Below are 18,688 nucleotides of genomic sequence, written 5' to 3'. Positions count from 1 at the left end.
CATACAAAATATTTAAATTCCTTTGAACCGGTTATGGTAGTAGGTGCCAGGCACACCGGTTTGAGTGTCAAGAACTACCAAGCTGCTGGGTTTTTCACACTCAAGTTTCCCATGTGCATCAAGAATGATCCACCACTCAAAGGACATCCAGCCAACTTGACACAGCTGTGGGAAGCATTGGATTTAACATGGGCCAGCATCCCTGTGGATTGCCTTCGACACCTTGTAGAGTCCATGCCCCGACGAATTGAGGCTGTTCTGAGGGCAAAGGGGAGCGCAACTCAATATTAGGAAGGTGTTCCTAATGTTTTGTATTCTCAATGTATATCAAGATGTCTAACGTTCATGGTATACTGTTTAATCTAATGTGAAGGTTAAACAGAATAAATACTTGACTAAGCTCTAAGAAGGAATGAGTGACTGGTATCTAGTTCTCTCTCTAAATATGTTATCTAATTATCGCCCCCTTTTGGCCTCAGATAGAACTGTTCTTCAGTGGCTGACATTGAGAGCTGTATCTTAGCCCAGGGCACCAGGTCATATTGTACAATGACAATATGACTCAAGTTCCCTGTGGAGACCAGGGGTAATTCTCAATAGTCTTTCCTCTTGTTCCCCCCCCCCCCGGCTGCCTCTGCTTCTCAAAGTGCAGCTTGGATATTCATCCTTTGTGTATTGTCAGTTTTCATAGAGAGAAGTGTGTTTCTGCAATGTGATAGAATATAATAGAGTAAAGTAGAGCAGGGAGTAGAATGAAGGGACATGTACTTTAATATCATGATCTAGTCAGTAAACAAGGGGAGTATTCAAGCTAAGTGTCAAGATTGGTGGAGGAGGACCCTCGGACCTTCTCTTTTCCCTCTGACATTTTGAGGCGGGAAGAAGACGAGATGAGAGACGAGGAATTGAGGAAAGACTTGAGAATGAGCTCACGCCATCTATTCCCAGCTCATGTCTACATGATGTTTGTGACCTTTGAGAAGACAGAAAGGTAGAGAACAAGAGTGATAGAGGCAGATGGCCAGAGAGATAAATAGCATGCTGGAAAGGTGATGGTAGGTTGGTTGGTAAACCTGTGTGTCAGTACTAGTATATGTGTGTGTGTTCATGAACGTGTGTATTTGATGGTGGTGGGGTGTGTGTGTGTGTAGAAGCTGACCTGCAGCAGTGTCCTCATTAATCACAGAGAAGACAGGGACCAAGAGACTTGTCCTACATCTCAGACACACACAGGAATACACAGTCCGCCTTAAATAAGGTTACACACAGGAGTATACAGTCTGCCTTAAATAAGGTTCCAATACTGCCCTAAATAGGCATAGGCTAGAGTCACCTTCCATGAGAACAACAGGACAGGAAAGCTTTAAATAAGACTTAAAAGGCCTGACAGACACACTATCAATAGCTTTAGGGCACATGTCAAACTCATTCCACAGAAGGCCGAGTGTCTGCTGGGTTTCGCTTTTCCCTTGTACTTGATTGATGGTCACTAATTATTGTCTCGGTCTTAATTGAAAGGAAAAACCAGCAAACACTACGCCCTCCCTAGCACACCACTTAGAGGCAATCTACTGGGCATGCATTCTTAGGGTTAGCAGGACATTGGAACACCTAGGCCTCGATTTAATCAGATCAAGCCTTAAACCTCGTTAGCAGACATCCACATAGTGTATGTTTTGGAAGTGTAACTGTGGTATGAGCTGACAAATAGGGGAGTGACTGCTCATGCCACAAACCACTCCCTTACTATCCCTACAGTTAGAAGTTCAAAACAGAGCTAGAAATTGGAGTCTGATGCATGCTTTCATGTACATTTGGATGTGGATGTATAGCCTATCAGTCTAATCGAGGTGTAGACAATAGAACATCATACAATTAAGTTTTTGAACTTGTAATGCAGCTGCATGAATTAAGGCCACTGTATAGGATTTTGTCAGATTATAAAATTGGGTGGTTTCGTTGAATCCAATTGCAGTTTCCGCGAAAAGCCAATGCTAGGAGCCGCTTGTGGATTTTACAGCTCTAACGCAGTTCCACCTCCGACACTTCCAAAATATCCGCTGTGTGGGTGGCGGCTAGCGCAGGCCTGATATAAACTAGCCCCTAGTTTTACATTAAAAGAGACACGGAGACAAAACGGTGCTGAAATAGTATTTTTATTAAATACTTTCAAGATCCAAGTTTCGAAGAATAACAAAGCTATGATAAAGGACCTACTAACAATTAGACAAACATTTGATCGTCCTCAATTCATGGTTTTAATTTACCGTACATCATGATCATGCAAAGAAACTCCAGCATCCAACGACTGCTGGGGAAAGAAAGCGCAGCCCGACAGGTTAACATCACAACGCAGGGAGAGTACTGACAATGAGCTTCATAACAAGCTAAGGCTCCTCAATCCTTTTTGTAATTAAATAGTATTTTTTGTTTATTTTATTATCTCATGTCACCTATTTATTATGCTGGACGGAGGCGGAGTTCTTATTTTTCTTCATTTCAAAATATGCAAATATGATAGTTATTATATACCCTATCCTCCGTCCTAGTTCAGGTAGGTGCACGGTAGAGATGCTTAAACTGAAACATGCATACATTGCTCTCTGGTTTAACTCCACAAATACTTCTCTGAACACTTCCCTCCACCTGAATGGGCAATATAAGGACTAAAATCCCACTGTCTGGGTGAAATAAAATTTATAAATTTACTGGTAATCAATAAAAATTCAGTTGTCTCCTCGTTTACCCTCCATTTCCTCCTGTGTGTGTGTGTAACAGATTTATATCCTCAACAACTTATCTGAATTCAGTCCCTTCCATCCCTGTTATATTCTAACCAGCTAGTCTGATCAGTTTAATAGTTGGCCTAACTTTAGTGTGCGCGCGTGTATAGAAAGCACAACTTTCCAAAAAGCAGAGTAACATTTTTTTTTTTTTTAAACTGTCAACAAAACCCAAACCAGCAAACAGAGACGCACACATATATACACACTCAGAAACACACATTCACACAGATAAACAGACTGCTCAAACAGAGGGAGAGACAGTTACTAATGGGACGAAAACACGAAACAAAAGTGCCAGGGTTTCACCATGGGCACTGCAGTGGTGAAGATACGTTACTAAACCTGACACCACAGTGTGTGTGCGCAAGTGTGTGCACGATATGTATTTACACAGGATATTATGAGACTGACAGCTCAGGACATCAGGTTGAAATGAGAATTTGGGAGGTGTATGTGTTGGTATCCATGTGTGTGTAGAGGTCAGAGGTTGTCAAAATGGTGTCAGTAACATGGACATGGGACTAGAGCTGGTTGGCGTGTGTTAGACAAGTGTCCACCCCTTTGTCATGCTCTCTGAGTGACTCTTAGACACACGTACATGTTATGTACAATCACACACACGCCATGTATACACAGCCAGGGGGTGGGAGTGAGAAACGGAGAATGGAGAGACAAAAAAAAGGGAGAAGAGTCTTAGAAATACAAAAAAAAAAAGGACAAGGGGGAGAGGAAGAAGGAAAACATTTAAAATGCAGATGCCTTTCCCCCAAATGTGCCATCTCCCACTGCAGAACAATAAAACAGACAGCAGGTACATACTGCAGGTTCACTTTCACAAAACTTATTTTTTTAACTCAGTCGCTTAAAATTGACTACATCAGACTCAGTCCACAGAAACGCAACGTAAACAAGGCTAAAAACACAACAGAAACAGTGCTCTGGAATGCACCCCTACCTTCCCTTCAAAACAAATAAAAAACAAAACAAACTTGTACAAAGCCTAAAGTTCTACACTTTGGTGCTTCACCTTTTGATATCAAGTTTCTCGCATCAGGTTCTTACATATTTCTGATTGAAACAACTGTCCTTCCAAATAGAATTCTGCTTGGGAATTCTCCATTTACATTCTCTGGGAAAGAGAGCAAATCCTGCTCCGGAGATTATTTTTTCCCATGTCATCTACTACCATCACACACACTCTCCTCTCATCGTATATATAAATGCTTGTTAGGGTTGGGTGTTATCTTGTACTAGTCATATATTACACTGTATACTCATTCTCATAACTGTCATCACAAGTTCATGAACCCGTTCCTCCCCGCTCCTCTCATCTCAAAATGGCGGCCATGGACGGGAGACAAAATGGCTGCCGGGTGGGAGGGGTCAGAAGTCAAAGGACGAGCCCTCCTATTGGCCGTCAGATGCATGCATCATCCCACAGGGGCGGAATCCACACTTGGCCGGCCCCCAGCGGATCAAAGGAGAGACTGGATTGGTTGGTGTTGGAGAGGGTGCAGTCTTGCCCGGCCGGGCTCCTGGCATTGGTCAACCCACAAAGAGGACACGCCCCCAAAAAACACGCCGAAAACACGCCCCAAAACTCACACTCCAACAGCCTGGAGCGTTTGGACACCTGAGAGAAAGCGAGATACTTTAGAACATTCAAAGGGTTAAAAGTGTAAGTGTAAGTGTGTGTGTGTGTGTGTGTGTGTACCAGTTCACTGCAGCGGTGCGGCCGGAGCCCCAGAGCAGTGGAAGTGGACGTTGAGCCACTTGCTGTCACGGCGATGCCACACCCTGGTCTCCTCCGATTGGCTGGAACGGGGGCGTCCCTGACCGTCGACGAATTGCGTGAGGCGGATGTAGGCGATGCAGGCAGCCTCCTCTCCAATCAGGTGAACGTGGGGGTTCAGCAGGGTGGTGTGGACCGGCTTACTGTTCTTACTCAGCACTGTAGGAACACAAAGATAAAACATGTTTGGATCTTTCTGCTGAACTCATTCGTTGTATGCAAGTGTGTTTGCATGTACAGTGCATTCGGAAATTATTCAGACCCCTTGACTTTCACATTTTGTTAGGTTACAGCTTTATTCTAAAATTGATTAAATAATTTTTTACCCCTCAATCCACACACAATACCCCATAACGACAAAGCATAAGACGTATTTTTAATACATTTGCAAAAAATGTACACAAGACTGAAATATCATATTTACATAAGTACTTTGAAGCACATTTGGCAGTGATTACAGCCTACAAGTCTTCTTGAGTATGACGCTACAAGTTTGGGACACCTGTATTTGGGGAGTTTCTGACATTCTCCTCTGTAGATCCTCTCAAGCTGTCAGGTTGGATGAGGCGTCGCTGCAAAGCTATTTTCAGGTCTCTCCAGAGATGTTCGATGGGGTTTAAGTCCGTGCTTTGGCTGGGCCACTCAAGGAAATTCAGAGACTTGTCCCAAAGCCACTCCAGCGTTGTCTTGGCTGTGTGCTTAGGGTCGTTGTCCTGTTTGAAGGTGAACCTACGCCCCAGTCAGGTCCTGAGCGCTTTGGAGCAGGTTTTCATCAAGGATCTCTGTACTTTGCTCCGTTCATCTTTCCCTCGATCCTAATATAATCTCCCAGTCCCTGCCGCTGAAAAACATCCCCACATCATGATGCTGCCACCACACTTCACTGTAGGGTGCCAGGTTTCCTCCAGACATGACGCTTAGCATTCAGGCCAAATAGTTCAATGTTGGTTTCATCAGACCAGAGAATCTCGTTATGCATGGTCAGAGTCCTTTGGGCATCTCCAAGAAGGCTATCATGTGCCTTTTACTGAGGAGTGGCTTCAGTCTGGCCACTCTACCATAAAGGCCTGCTTGGTGGAGTGCTGCAGAGATGGTTGTCCTTCTGGAAGGTTCTCCTATCTCCACAGAGCAATTCTCAATCTCTGTCAGAGTGACCATCAGGTTCTTGGCCAGCTCTCTGACCAAGGTCCGAATCCCCAGATTGCTCAGTTTGGCTGGGCGGCCAGCTCTAGGAAGAGTCTTGGTGGTTCCAAACTTCGTCCTTTTAACAATGATGGAGGCCACTGTGTTCTTGGGGACCTTCAATACTGCAGATTTTTGGTACCCTTCCTCAGATCTGTGCCTCGACACGATCCTGCCTCGGAGCTCTACGGACAATTCCTTCGACCTCATGGCTTGTGTTTTGCTCTGAAATGCACTGTCAACTGTGGGACCTTATATAGAAAGGTGTGTGCCTTCCAAATCATGTCCAATCGATTGAATTGACCACAGGTAGACTACAATCAAGTTGTAGAAACATCTCAAGGATGATCAATGGAAACTGGATGCACCTGAGCTCAATTTCGAGTCTCATAGCAAAGGGTCTGAATACTTATGTAAATAAGGAATCTGTTTGAATATTTTTTCTATACATTTGCATTTCTAAAAACCTGTTTCTGACTTTTTCATTATGAGGTATTGTGCGTAGAATGATGAGGGGAAAAAATTATTTAATACGTTTTAGAATAAGGCTGTAACGTAACAAAATGTGGAAGAAGTCAAAGGGTCTGAAAACTTTCCGAATGCACTGTTTGTGACAGAACAAGAGAGAGAGAGACTCACGGTTTTCGAAGTAGAACTTGTGGAAGTCCATGCCCTCCACCAGGTTCCCCAGAGCTTCAGGCTCAAAGGAGGTCAGACCTGGATCACAGATCCTCCTGATGGGGGAGGAGAAGAGCGAGCAAGAGAGAGAGAGACTAACGCTAGTAATTCAGTAATCAGACGTGTGAAACAACGTAGCTGTACTCACGTGTAGGCCTCAAAGTCTCCATTGTTCACGGCTTCAATCAGCTGTTCAGTTATCTTGATGATCTCCTGCTTACGAGCTAGAGGGAGAGAAAGGGAGAGAAAGGGGGGAGAGAAAGAACAAAAATGGGAGAAGAGAGATGGAAGTTCAGCGATCTAGCTAAATAGGAGCAACTTCACTACTCACCCTCCACTACAGCTGTACTGTCTTCCCTCACTCTTTCTATGTATTCCACTCTCTCTCTCTCGCTCCCTTTTCTCTCTCTGACATCTAACAATGGACTCCCTACTAGTGGGTGCTCCAACTCTGTCATGAGTTTGTGTGTCTGTTCTATGTGGTGTGCATACAGCATCTCCCTTGTATGAGTGCATGTAACTGCGTCTCTCCCTGTGTTCTTACTGTGCTGTGTGGTGGTATTGACTGTGACAGGGACAGCGTTGCTCCCTAGCAGAGCAGCAGGGGAAGCAGATTGAGCGTGCCCTGACTCGGGGTTGGAGCCTTGATCAGAGCTGTTCCACGCCATGCGCTTTACATCATGCAGAGGAACAGCTGGAACACACAACGCATGGTCAACACACACGTACGCAGTCAGACACGTGCATACCACTCACACACAACATGAACAGTAATGAATGATGTTAGTTCTGATGTAATAGTTCGCTAAGACATTGAAACAGACAGACTGTTTGGGGTGGGGTGGGGGGGGGGGGGGGTGGAGGGGCTCTGAGAAGCTCAGCTGATTAAGAAATGTATTGACTAGATCGTGATATTAAACTAAATGTCCCTTCATTCTACTCCACTTCACTCTATATATATTATCTATCAGCATGCAGAAACACACTTCTCTCTATGAAAACTGACAATACACAAAGGACGAATGTCCAAGCAGCACTTTGAGAAGCAGAACCGATGCCTGCCATTGGCGAGCACTGGCCAATAGGAGAGCAGTGTTTTGAGAGAGGGGGGGGTGGGGGAGTAAAGAGCAACACTTGTGGGAGAAAGTGGAAAAGAGAGAAGGATAACACTAGAACACCCGGAGGACGGCGAGAGGAAGGCGAGGAATAAGAGTAGGAGACTCCTCTTCTTCACCATCCCCTGATGGAGACACACAAACACAACTGTAGGAGAAGGAGTGGGGGGGTCATCCCGTTTCTCAGGACGCAGTGAAGATTGAGAGACCATACCAACCAGCCCCTCGCCCCAACCAACCGCTCAGAGGGCCCTTTGTTGTCACGCGAGGGAGACTTTCAGAGTGGTGCGAAATCCAATAAACCCATCAACTTCTTAAATGATGCAATTCATGTTTTACATTTAAATAATAATCAAGCATTAATAAATATATATAAATTCTCATTTTATAAGATATGAACTCAGTAACAGTGAAATACTTAATTTGGAGGTATTACATTTTGTCACGTGCCAAGCCTTGAAATGGGACGCAAACAAATGCAAGTGACATAATTAGGCACATCTCCATTCTTTGTATGATATCAAAGTGTCTATCTTAAGGGTCAAATTAGCCCCTATATCCTCAATACTTTTCACTCCCTGAGCAGTGTTTCCCCAAGGATTGTTTCAGCAGCAGTGATTCACGTAGAGTGGGGGGGGGGGGTCTTCCTAGGGCGGTGCGGGATTCTTTTTGTCGAACGACTGAGAAGGTTACTTCTGCTGACAAAAAAAAGAAAGGAAAATCTACTCCAAAATGCATTAAATGTAATTGTTATTTTCATTTGAAACTCATCTGGAAAATCGAGTTTCATTTTAATCTGTTCATCTCAATGACATCAGCCAATTCCATCTTAACCCCAAACATTTGTATGTATAACGTTACCATTTCTTAGCTAACAACTAGGGCTGGGAATTGCCAGGGACCTCACGATACAATATTATCAAGTGACTTCGGTGCCAATATGATATGTATTGCGATTCGATACTGCGATATTATTTGAGCGATTTGACGTTCTAAATATATTGCTCACTATAGGTCTGCTGCAGAGAGACAAGAGAAAACCAGTTATGATCAGTCAGAGAAATAAGTGCTGAAAACATGTTGGCTCACTATTTAAAAAGATTTCAACATGAAAACAAGCTATAGGATGAAAAACACCGGAGTCGAACATGGAGATATCATCCAAAAATAATATTGCGATATGTAACTGTACTGATTCTCCTCCCCCCATCACTACTAACAATTATTACATACATCTCTTTATAGGGCTGGCTACACTTCCAGGATTACAAGCTAGCTAGGTGGTTACCAATGGAGTTCTCTCTGACAATCTGGTGAGAATCTACGGAAGATACGTAACTTGTTGTAACTTGGCACGCTTTTTAAGATAAGAGTGACTCGGCAGGTTTTTATTTGCTAAATGACTATAGTGGAAAAACTACTCAGCTTTGGAGCACTTGTGCATGTGGTGGAGGCAAGTGTGAATGTGCAAATGGAAGGCAGAGGGGTGAGAGGAAGGGGAAGGGAATGGTTTGGGATTCAGCAAGAAAAAAAGGGTATAGAGGAGAGATTCCCAATGTTGAAGGCTAGGAAAAAAAGACACACAGGTCGGAGACGCACAGCGGAAAAGAGGCAAAAAGGGCAGGAAGAGTGGGGTCTTTGCCAGGGACGTCCCCGAAAGGTTGTGGTTGCCGTGAAAACACTTACTGGCAGGCGAGTTGTCAGACGAGGTCAGTAGGGAGGGCATCTCCTCTGTTGCACTGCCCTGACTCATCATCACAACGCTGTCCCCTAGATTAGAATCCACACACAGGCACGCACACGCAAATAATGCACACACACAAACACGTAGGCACGCACGTACACACATATACACGGTTGAGTCACACACACACAAACCTTAGCACACTGCTAGCTACAGAGCACAGGAAGATCTATCAGAAACTATATGGTTAGATCACAGAGAGAGAACAAAGCAAAAGGAGAGAGAGAAGAGCAAGCAAGCGGAGAAGAAAGATAAGTGTAATTTCCCTACCTTTCATATCCTCATCCTCATTTGTGTTGCAACTCTCTGTAGAACCCTAGAGAGAGAGAAGGGGGGGGGGGGGGTTAACAACACATAGTGAGCCTTATTCATATGTTGTTAACCTAATTCTGCACACAAACAACCTCACCTTGATCCCATCAGTAGCAACCACTGTATTTTGAGATTCCTGGTAGAAGAGAAGCATAGAGTTAAAAGTCTGGTTACACACCCAGGTCTGTACAAGTGCCTGGAGGTTAGGGTGCGAGTTGATATTAAGACGTAGGCTGGTGTGGGAAGGGGTTAGAGGTTTGTGAAGGGTCAAACATGAAGCAATCTTAGACTCCAGCCAACAGAGACAAAAGACCACTAGGAAGAGAATGAAGGTTAGGGGGCCGAGTTAGGAGGCTAGGAAGGGAGTATGGACTTTAAGGTGCTAGGAGGTTAGGGTGCTAGGAAGAGAGATACAATGAGGGTAATGGAGGGAGCAGAGCAGGCTAGGGTGCTAGAAGGTTAGGGAACTAGGAGGGGAACAGGGGATGAGAGGAGGTAAAGGTTCTGTACCATCTGTGAGGCAGCCATGCTGTTGTCCTTCATGGCATTTATAGCGCTCACGATGCTGTTCTTACTGTTGTTGTTGGTCGTGGGCTGAGACACACAAAATTAACAAAATGAAGAGAGTAATATCTTTCTTCATTTCCCTCTATAAATACAGCAGCCTTTAATTCTCCACTAAATCAAGTAATCAAACAATCTCTTCACTACCCCTGTGAGCCAAAGAGAGAGAGAGGAAGAGGGAGTGCGTGTGACAGCTACACGACATCAGACTTAACCCATTACCTTAGCAGCATCCGCCTTCTTGTTCAGTAAACTTTTGCATGCTGTAAAGAGAGGGGAATACAGCATAAGAAGAGAGTTGCACTGGACTTCAAACATCTCTCCGGTCACTTCACTCACATTCATCCAACCTGGTCCAAGTCAAGCAACAACCACTCCTAGACCGCAGTCTGATTCTCCACACCTTCTGCCGGCAGTGTGTACTTAATAACTACCCTTTCATGGACTTAAAAGCATTGGATTGGTGTGAACATGGACTTAAGGGCGTATCCCACCATATTCCTGACACCAGAGGCATTCTATTCCACGAAGGGGAGTGAACAAGCGCACACTTCAGGGAGAATGAGCGTGCTATAGAGAAGAGGCGGATGTTTAGACACGTTACTGTAAACTATTGATTTCCTTTAGGAGGCTCCAGTCAGTCATCTCACTCTGGTCTCATCTAAAGCATTTCACTTTGCTGCTGTCCCAACTGCTTTTTAAGTATTACGGACACACACACGCAATTCTGGGATGCATGCAATCTCTTGGGGTTCCTTACCTTCCGTTAACAAGTGGGAGAGAGCGGGAAGAAAAGAGATGGAAAGAGAAGTCTCAGTGGTGCATTATCAGAGTGAGAGAAACAAGGAGAGGGAGGGAGGGTGGGAGACATGTTTTAGGCAGCAGGCATCGGTTGTCGATGGTGGTTCGTGCACTGCTGGTGTGTGTGTGTTCTTACTGTGTGGCAGTATCGACAGGGAACAGTCTTGCGCCCTAGCGGAGCGGCGGGCGGAGCAGATAGCTGCTCCGACTTGGGGTTGCAGCCTTGATCAGAGCTGTTCCATGCCATGCACTTTATAATCACACAGCGGAACACGCAGTGGACCAGCCATGCAGCATCCACATCAACAACAGTTCCAAAGGTGCATAGCTTCCATTCAGCAAACAGCAGAACAGAGCTGGGCCTTGATTGGTTAACCTTTGACACCTGCCACGTCTTCTACCCAGCTACCCACAGGGCGGGCAAGCATGGTCCCCGTTCCAACATCTTCGTCAGACATATCGGTCGCGTCACAGGCCAACTACATTGCAATGGTGCATTGCATCAACCAATGGCTGCATGCCACATCCTCACAGTCGGGCATCAGATTAGCTGACATGTTAAACACCTGAGATCTGGCAGACAGGCATTTGCAATGCAATTAACTAGAACGTGGCCATTGTCTAACATCTTCCCTTTCCTCTGTCCAGTCACCTCAGATCAGTGGCTATTTCAAGGAAGACAGGAAGTAACTTGTAAGTGTCCAAGTGTGCACTCATACCAATCCAATCATTTTACCTCTGGGAGGGAAAGTGAACGAGTGCACACTTCAGGGAGTAGAGAATGGAAGGGAAACGGATTGTATAGGGAATACAAGTCCACATGCAGCAAGGCAACATTGTTCACACTGTAATTAATCTGGGCTACAGTGTGACAATGTGACTGGGTAAGATGGAGGGTCATAAGCAGAGAGCAAAGTCTGCCTCAGCCATACACAGTGGAGGGGAAAGCAGTGAAATCGCAGGGAGGCTAAGCTGCAGATGCCTTTCATAGGGCGATGATGTCATCCGTCTTCAGGACTTACTGGCAGGCGATTGGTCCACTCTCAGAGCAGAGCCCTGTGATTGGAGGGTTCTAGCGTATAGCTCTGTCAACCATCCTCATGCAGAACCAGAGCATCAATCGCACGCTCAGGGGAGCTCCCCCACCCTTGACATTGGGTCAATACTACTATTACCCTACTTGCTAGAGACACTTGTGTAGATCTGAAAGGATCTGATAGGTGTAAATAATATGGTAGTAGCTCCAATTTTCCCTATGATCGGCTGGGTGAAATTTGCTATGTGGCTTGCACCTATCCAACCCTTCCAGAAACATTATACCGTTTCCTAGTCCGCATGGGATCGCTGACCTTAGTCCACCCACTCTCCCCCCTCTTTACCCAGGTCAGACGATGGCAGCATGCCTCCTCTGCTCCTGTCCATCCCCCAGTCAGTCAGTCGCCACAGATACACGCCCCCCCCCATCCCGCCACCCTCAACCCCCTCTCATGGCCGTAACCAAAAGAGGAGGGTGGGGAGGGGGGTTGATATGGTAAGGCTAATGAATTTGATGATTTCTGATGTTGAGATGAGGCTAAGTGGTATTGTTGACAGTATGTGTAGAGTTAGATGTGTTTAGCCTGTGTGTCCATGGTATTAGCTCCATCCTTAAAAACACCCATATGGTCTCACATGAGTGTGTATGTGTTTCAGGCTAACGTGAGCTGCATTCAGGAAAGAAAGGGGCCAGATAACCTGGTGCTCCTCTTTAGAAGTAAAAAAAAACAAAAAAAAAAACACATGGTGCTCCCTTATAGAATGAAGTGGGAGGGACTTAGACAGGAAGCAGGAAGTGTGTGTAGAGGAAGTAAGAGGGCGTGTCTCTGTGACATACCTTCCTGCGCCAGCGAGGCGGTGGAGGACACAGCAGCAGGGTTGGCATGCTGCCGGCCCACTATTGGACAGAAATACTCAGGTTGGGAGGAGCTATTCAAATCTGGGCTGGCCTAACCCAATACAGTGACCAATCTCAAATGACACCCTATTGTCCATATAGTAGCCAAAAGTAGTGCACTATACGAGGAGTAGGATGCCATTTAGGACGCAAAAATCCTATTCCCTTAAAGCCAGGTCTTCACCTGAGCATCTTTCCACTTCAATACAAGATAATTCGATACGCATCTAGATACAAGGGCACCAATGTTTTAGTTTGAAACATGTGTTGCATAAACACGTTCATTTTCCATTCTAAATTCAAATCTGCTGCGGATGGAGCTCCTGAGCTGGGCCTCTCTGACCTGGATCTGTCTGTATGTGTGTGTAAATTCTGTATGTATATGTAGGCGCCTGAGATGAGCCATAAGGGAGACTAGGCATCTACAACCCCACTACAAGATTAAGGGGGGCAACATAGCCTACATTTTGTCCCCCCCCACAATCACCATCACCCTCTAATTAAACTTGTCATTTTTGCAGATTAAGCGTTTGAGCTAGTAATGCATCAATATTAGTTTACAAATGAGCTATTAATATATAGTCAACTTTGGTTTTGACCATTTGGTTTTGACCATTTGGAAGTCTAGTGAGCTGCTTTTCGCCTAATGCTTTTGCCATGCAGCGCGTCGCAAAGTGATTGCGGTCTTCTGCAGTCCTATCTTAAACAGTTTGAAATCGGTGAATCGTTATATTCCTAATCATCTTAAGTAGCAAAAGAGTGAAAGTAGAGCCTTAAAATAGTGCCCTTTGTGACACCAGACAGACATCCACCACTCCTGAGTGACCCGCACACACTCCAGAGCCGACAAGGGGAGAGAGAGGTGCGTTAGAGACAGATATAGAACACACAGAATCTAAAAACACAGTACTGCTGGAATTCTAGAATCTAGAAAACAGTCTGCAATTCTAGAATCAATGACCTCCTTCTAGCACCTCTGTGTACTGACACCTTTATGACATCTGCTCAGAACTTGCAGAGGAGCTCCTTTCACCTCCTCCTCTCCTTCAGAACAGGTGTCCTGAACACACACTTCTTTGAGTACTCACTCACACACACACATACTCGGCCTAAAAACCTACATTAGGTGGTCTCCACCGAGGAGGAGAGGGAAGGAGGGAGTAGAGCTCCATCTGTCCTCCCCCCTTACTCTAACTGGAGCGAGGGAGGAGACACACCCACCTGAGAAGGTTCTGGACACCAGCATGGTGGTGAGGATCGCTCCCTGGAAGAGAAAGACAGAAAGGAGAGATGAGTCATAAAGACAGAGGAGAAAAAGGACGATGGTCTGGGGGGGGGGTGGTAATGAGGAGAAAAGGACGATGGTCTGGGGGGGGGGGGTGGTAATGAGGAGAAAAGGACGATGGTCTGGGGGGTGGGGGTAATAGGAGAAAGGACGATGGTCTGGGGGGGTGGGGGGTAATGAGGAGAAAAAGGACGATGGTCTGGGGGGGTAATGAGGAGAAAAGGACGATGGTTCTGGGGGGGGTTAATGAGGAGAAAAGGACGATGGTCTGGGGGGGGGTAATGAGGAGAAAAGGACGATGGTCTGGGGGGGGGTAATGAGGAGAAAGGACGATGGTCTGGGGGGGGGTAATGAGGAGAAAAGGACGATGGTCTGGGGGGGGGTAATGAGGAGAAAGGAGATGGTCTGGGGGGGTAATGGAGAAAAGGACTATGGTCTGGGGGGTAATGAGGAGAAAAGGACTATGGTCTGGGGGGGGAATGAGGAGAAAAGGACGATGGTCTGGGGGGGGGGTAATGAGGAGAAAAGGACGATGGTCTGGGGGGGGGTAATGAGGAGAAAAGGACGATGGTCTAGGGGGGGGGTAATGAGGAGAAAAGGACGATGGTCTAGGGGGGTGGTAATGAGGAGAAAAGGACGATGGTCTAGGGGGGGTAATGAGGAGAAAAGGACGATGGTCTAGGGGGGGGTAATGAGGAGAAAAGGACGATGGTCTAGGGGGGGTAATGAGGAGAAAAGGACGATGGTCTAGGGGGGGGTTTAATGATGAGAAAAGGACGATGGTCTAGGGGGGTAATGATAGAAAAGGACATGGTCAGGGGGGGGGTTAATGAGGAGAAAAGGATGTGGTCTGGGGGTTAATGAGGAGAAAAAGATGTGGTCTGGGGGGAGTAATGAGGAGAAAAAGATGTGGTTCTGGGGGGAGTAATGAAGGAGACAAGGATGTGTCTAGGGGGGTAATGAGGAGAAGGGATGTGGTCTGGGGGGGTAATGAGGAGAAAGGGATGTGGTCTGGGGGGTAATGAGGAGAAAGGGATTGGTCTGGGGGGGTAATGAGAGAAAAGGGATGTGGTCTGGGGGGTAATGAGGAGAAAAGGATGTGGTCTGGGGGGTAATGAGGAGAAAAGGATGTGGTCTGGGGGGGTAATGAGGAGAAAAGATGTGGTCTCGGGGGGTAATGAGGACACAAGGATGTGGTTGTAGGGGGTAATGAGGAGAAAAGGATGTGGTCTCGGGGGGTAATGAGGACACAAGGATGTGGTCTAGGGGGGTAATGAGGAGAAAAGGATGTGGTCTAGGGGGGTAATGAGGAGAAAAGGATGTGGTCTAGGGGGAGAGGTATATATGGAGCAGGAGGACACGTGTAAATAAAGAAGGAATAGAGAGACGAGAAAAGGAGGTGTAGAGCGGTATAGTGAGCCAGAGGAGAAGGAGAGGTGTAGGGGTGGAGAAGGAATGGTGTAGGGAGTAGAGAAGAAGAGGAAGAACGATGTAAGGAGTGGAGGTAGCGAAGGAAAGCAGGAGGAAGAGACGTGTAGGGGTAAGTAGCAGTAGTGTACCTTGAGCTTCCTCCGAGCGTTGAACTTGCGCAGACATTCCACAGTCTCCTGTCTGTGGATCATAGACGCCACGGTGGAACGTTGCTATAGGAGGTGAGAGAAGTATTACACAATTAGGGTTGCAAAACTACCGGTAATTTACCAAAGTTGGCGGAATTTATAATAGTCTACGGCAATTTTGGAAATGTATAGCGGAATATTTATGAAAAATGTATTAACATATAGTATTAGGTTTTTATATCTGTGCCCATATTGTCCATGGTTTTCTAATAGACCATATGGTTCAAGAGAAAATAGTCTAATTGTTGATTAGATGCTTTTTTTTTTTTAGTAATGACATTATTTTCAATTAACTCTTAACTACTGATTTTGACAACTGCCACCAGTTTGAAGCCAAATCATTTACAAGACAGACATGTTACAATAAAGGACATTTCATGCCGACACATTTACATCTTTATCATTCCGTTTTATTTTTAAAAGCATCTTATTTGATTATTTTAAGGCCACAGAGTGCCAGAGACAAGTACAGACACCTGTGATAATCTGAAGTACCCAAAAAGGGCACTAGATGTCATGTGATAAAACTCCATAAAATCCTTGAAAGTTAAAACAATATTGGTAGTACAGGTGAACTTTCAAAGTTAACTATAATAAAACCTCCCATTGCAACCCTATACACAAAGCAGTATGTGAGGTGTGTGTGATTTTGTGTTGCCATATACAGGTGTGTGTGTGTGTGTGTGTACTTACGCAGATCCATGGGTGTTTGAGAGCCTGATCAGCAGTGATTCTCTTGGAAGGATTAATAGTCAACATCTGATTAATCAGGTTCTTAGCCTCTGGAGTCACAGTGTCCCATTCGGGAGAGGGAAACTAGAGCGAGCGAGATAGATATATATGGAGAGGGATGAGAGGCAGGAAGAGGAACAGATATACAGAGACCATCATTTGCATTATGTACGTAACACAATGTACTTCTTCATGTTTCATATCATGTAAACAATGTCTTCCTATAATTCAGGACGCTAACAGACGCATGCCATTTGTGTGTATATGAATGTCTGCCATGTTAAATCTCAGAACCAGTCTTCATTAACTGTGTAACCGGATACTAGAGACAAGGAGAGGATACCCCCTCGCACACACACACACCCCTCTGCAATGCGTCAGGAGGCTGACAGGATCAATAGCTGGGGTGCAGCTCTCAATCGGACACTATTAAAAATTCACCAGCTGTCCAGTCAACCTCTACACTGTGCCCTACACAAACACACACACCGACTCACATCATAGGCCCCAGCCTTGATCTGCTGGTAGAGTTTGTGTTGGTCTTCATCCCAGAATGGAGGATAGCCAACCAACAAGATATACAGAATAACACCTGGAGAGGTTGAGAGAGACCGAGAGAAAGAGACAGAAAGAGAGCGGTTAGATTTTCTGTAAACCCTGGTGTAAGATGTATGATCTCTGCACCATAGCCCAGCTTCAGACGCGTGCGTAACTATGGGGCAAAACAGACAGGGATGGCTTAGACTTAACGTGTAACTTCTATTTAGTCTCCAAATGTTTATTGAAAACATAGTTGCACAACGAGCACTTGTCGCAAATACATCATTACAGTTGTTGGTTAGCGAGCGAATGTTTTGCCATATTAGTATTGACATGAAAATCAGTCAAAACACCTAAAAACAAGACATTGTATCAATAATATGATAAAACTAGCTTAAACGAACCACCTACGATTCCCCACGTGGCAGATTCTTGTCATTGTTGCTAGCTACAGTATCTGTTCAGAATCAAAAAGCAGGCTTCAGGCCCAATCGATGTGCGCGCCTCATTTGTGACGTTGTCAGCCAACACGTCTATTTGTTTTTCACCTACAGTTAGAGGTTAAAGGCTCACCACAGGCCCATATGTCCACAGGCTTGCCATAGGGGTCCTTCCTCAGGACCTCAGGAGACAGGTAGCCAGGGGTACCTGCGAAACCTGCCAGGCAGAAGAAAAAAAAACAGATGAAGATTTAGGTCTGATGAAGGTTACTCAAAATGTACCCACCCCTCCCTTTGCCTTCAGAACAGCCTCAATTCGTCAGGGCATGGACTCTACAAGGTGTCGAAAGCATTCCACAGGGATGCTTGCACATATTGACTCCAATGCTTCCCACAGTTGTGTCAAGTTGGTTGGATGTCCTTTGGGTGGTGGACCATTCTTGATACACACGGGGCATGGACTCTACGTGGAAAAAAACACAGCAGCAGTTCTTGACACAAACCGGTGGGTCTGGCACCTACTACCATACTCCGTTCAAAGGCACTTCAATCTTTTGTCTTGCCCATTCACCCTCAATGGCACACAATCCATGTCTCAATTGTCTCAAGGCTTAAAAATCCTTCTTTAACCTGTCTCCTCCCCTACATTTAATGAATTAGATTTAAAAAGTGAAATCAATAAGGGATCATAGCTTTCATCTGGTCAGTCTATGTCATGGAAAGTGTTCATAATGTTTGGTACACTCAGTGTGTGTTTATGACAAAAAAACTGTCCATAAAGAGTGTGTGCGCGTGGTCTTACCGAACCATGCCTGTTGGTCTCCCTGCACCTCAATGGCCAGGCCAAAGTCTGCCAACTTCACCGCTGCTCCCTTCATCTTACTGGCCAGCAATAGGTTCTCAGGCTGAAGGGGTGGAGATAGAAAGAGATATGGAGAGGGACAGAGATGCATTTGCCTATATGTAAAAACTAAAGTGCTTCGAACTCTTCGGCTTTGCCAACATTTATACATCCATATCCTGTCAAAATATTGAATTCAGTTGGGAGAGAATAAAAGGAGAGTAAAGAGAAAAATGAAGGAAGGAGAGGAGTATTAAGTTTGTGATTATCTTATGTAGCTACCTAAATAATGCCATACATTGTACTAGGTCAGGGGTCTGAAAC

At 45.4% G+C, this 18,688-nt stretch overlaps 1 protein-coding gene across 10 annotated transcripts in view; it reads right to left on the bottom strand.

Moving 5' to 3' along the window:
• Positions 1-3,871: 3,871 nt before the first annotated feature.
• LOC111967811 (calcium/calmodulin-dependent protein kinase type II subunit gamma) overlaps positions 3,872-18,688 on the bottom strand; it is a 33,142-nt gene continuing 18,325 nt past the window's right edge. Inside the window, exons 7-23 of one of the 10 annotated variants that reach the window (XM_023993186.2) lie at positions 18,326-18,428; positions 17,657-17,740; positions 17,041-17,135; positions 16,505-16,627; positions 15,752-15,835; positions 14,129-14,171; positions 12,848-12,907; positions 10,396-10,436; positions 10,120-10,203; positions 9,707-9,745; positions 9,568-9,613; positions 9,240-9,323; positions 6,983-7,132; positions 6,587-6,662; positions 6,400-6,494; positions 4,501-4,737; positions 3,872-4,419 (exon numbers count right to left, since the gene is read on the bottom strand). In XM_023993186.2, the coding sequence (XP_023848954.1) occupies positions 4,505-4,737; positions 6,400-6,494; positions 6,587-6,662; positions 6,983-7,132; positions 9,240-9,323; positions 9,568-9,613; positions 9,707-9,745; positions 10,120-10,203; positions 10,396-10,436; positions 12,848-12,907; positions 14,129-14,171; positions 15,752-15,835; positions 16,505-16,627; positions 17,041-17,135; positions 17,657-17,740; positions 18,326-18,428 (1,440 nt within the window). In that variant the 3' untranslated portion in view covers positions 3,872-4,419; positions 4,501-4,504. The remainder of the gene's footprint in view (positions 4,420-4,500; positions 4,738-6,399; positions 6,495-6,586; positions 6,663-6,982; positions 7,133-9,239; positions 9,324-9,567; positions 9,614-9,706; positions 9,746-10,119; positions 10,204-10,395; positions 10,437-12,847; positions 12,908-14,128; positions 14,172-15,751; positions 15,836-16,504; positions 16,628-17,040; positions 17,136-17,656; positions 17,741-18,325; positions 18,429-18,688) is intronic. The other 9 variants (XM_023993190.2, XM_023993188.2, XM_023993187.2 and 6 more) reach the window with 9 other exon arrangements.

Source organism: Salvelinus sp. IW2-2015, linkage group LG8 (genome assembly GCF_002910315.2).
Source record: "Salvelinus sp. IW2-2015 linkage group LG8, ASM291031v2, whole genome shotgun sequence".
Taxonomy (NCBI): domain Eukaryota; kingdom Metazoa; phylum Chordata; class Actinopteri; order Salmoniformes; family Salmonidae; genus Salvelinus; species Salvelinus sp. IW2-2015.
This window is presented reverse-complemented; position numbering and strand designations above follow the sequence as displayed.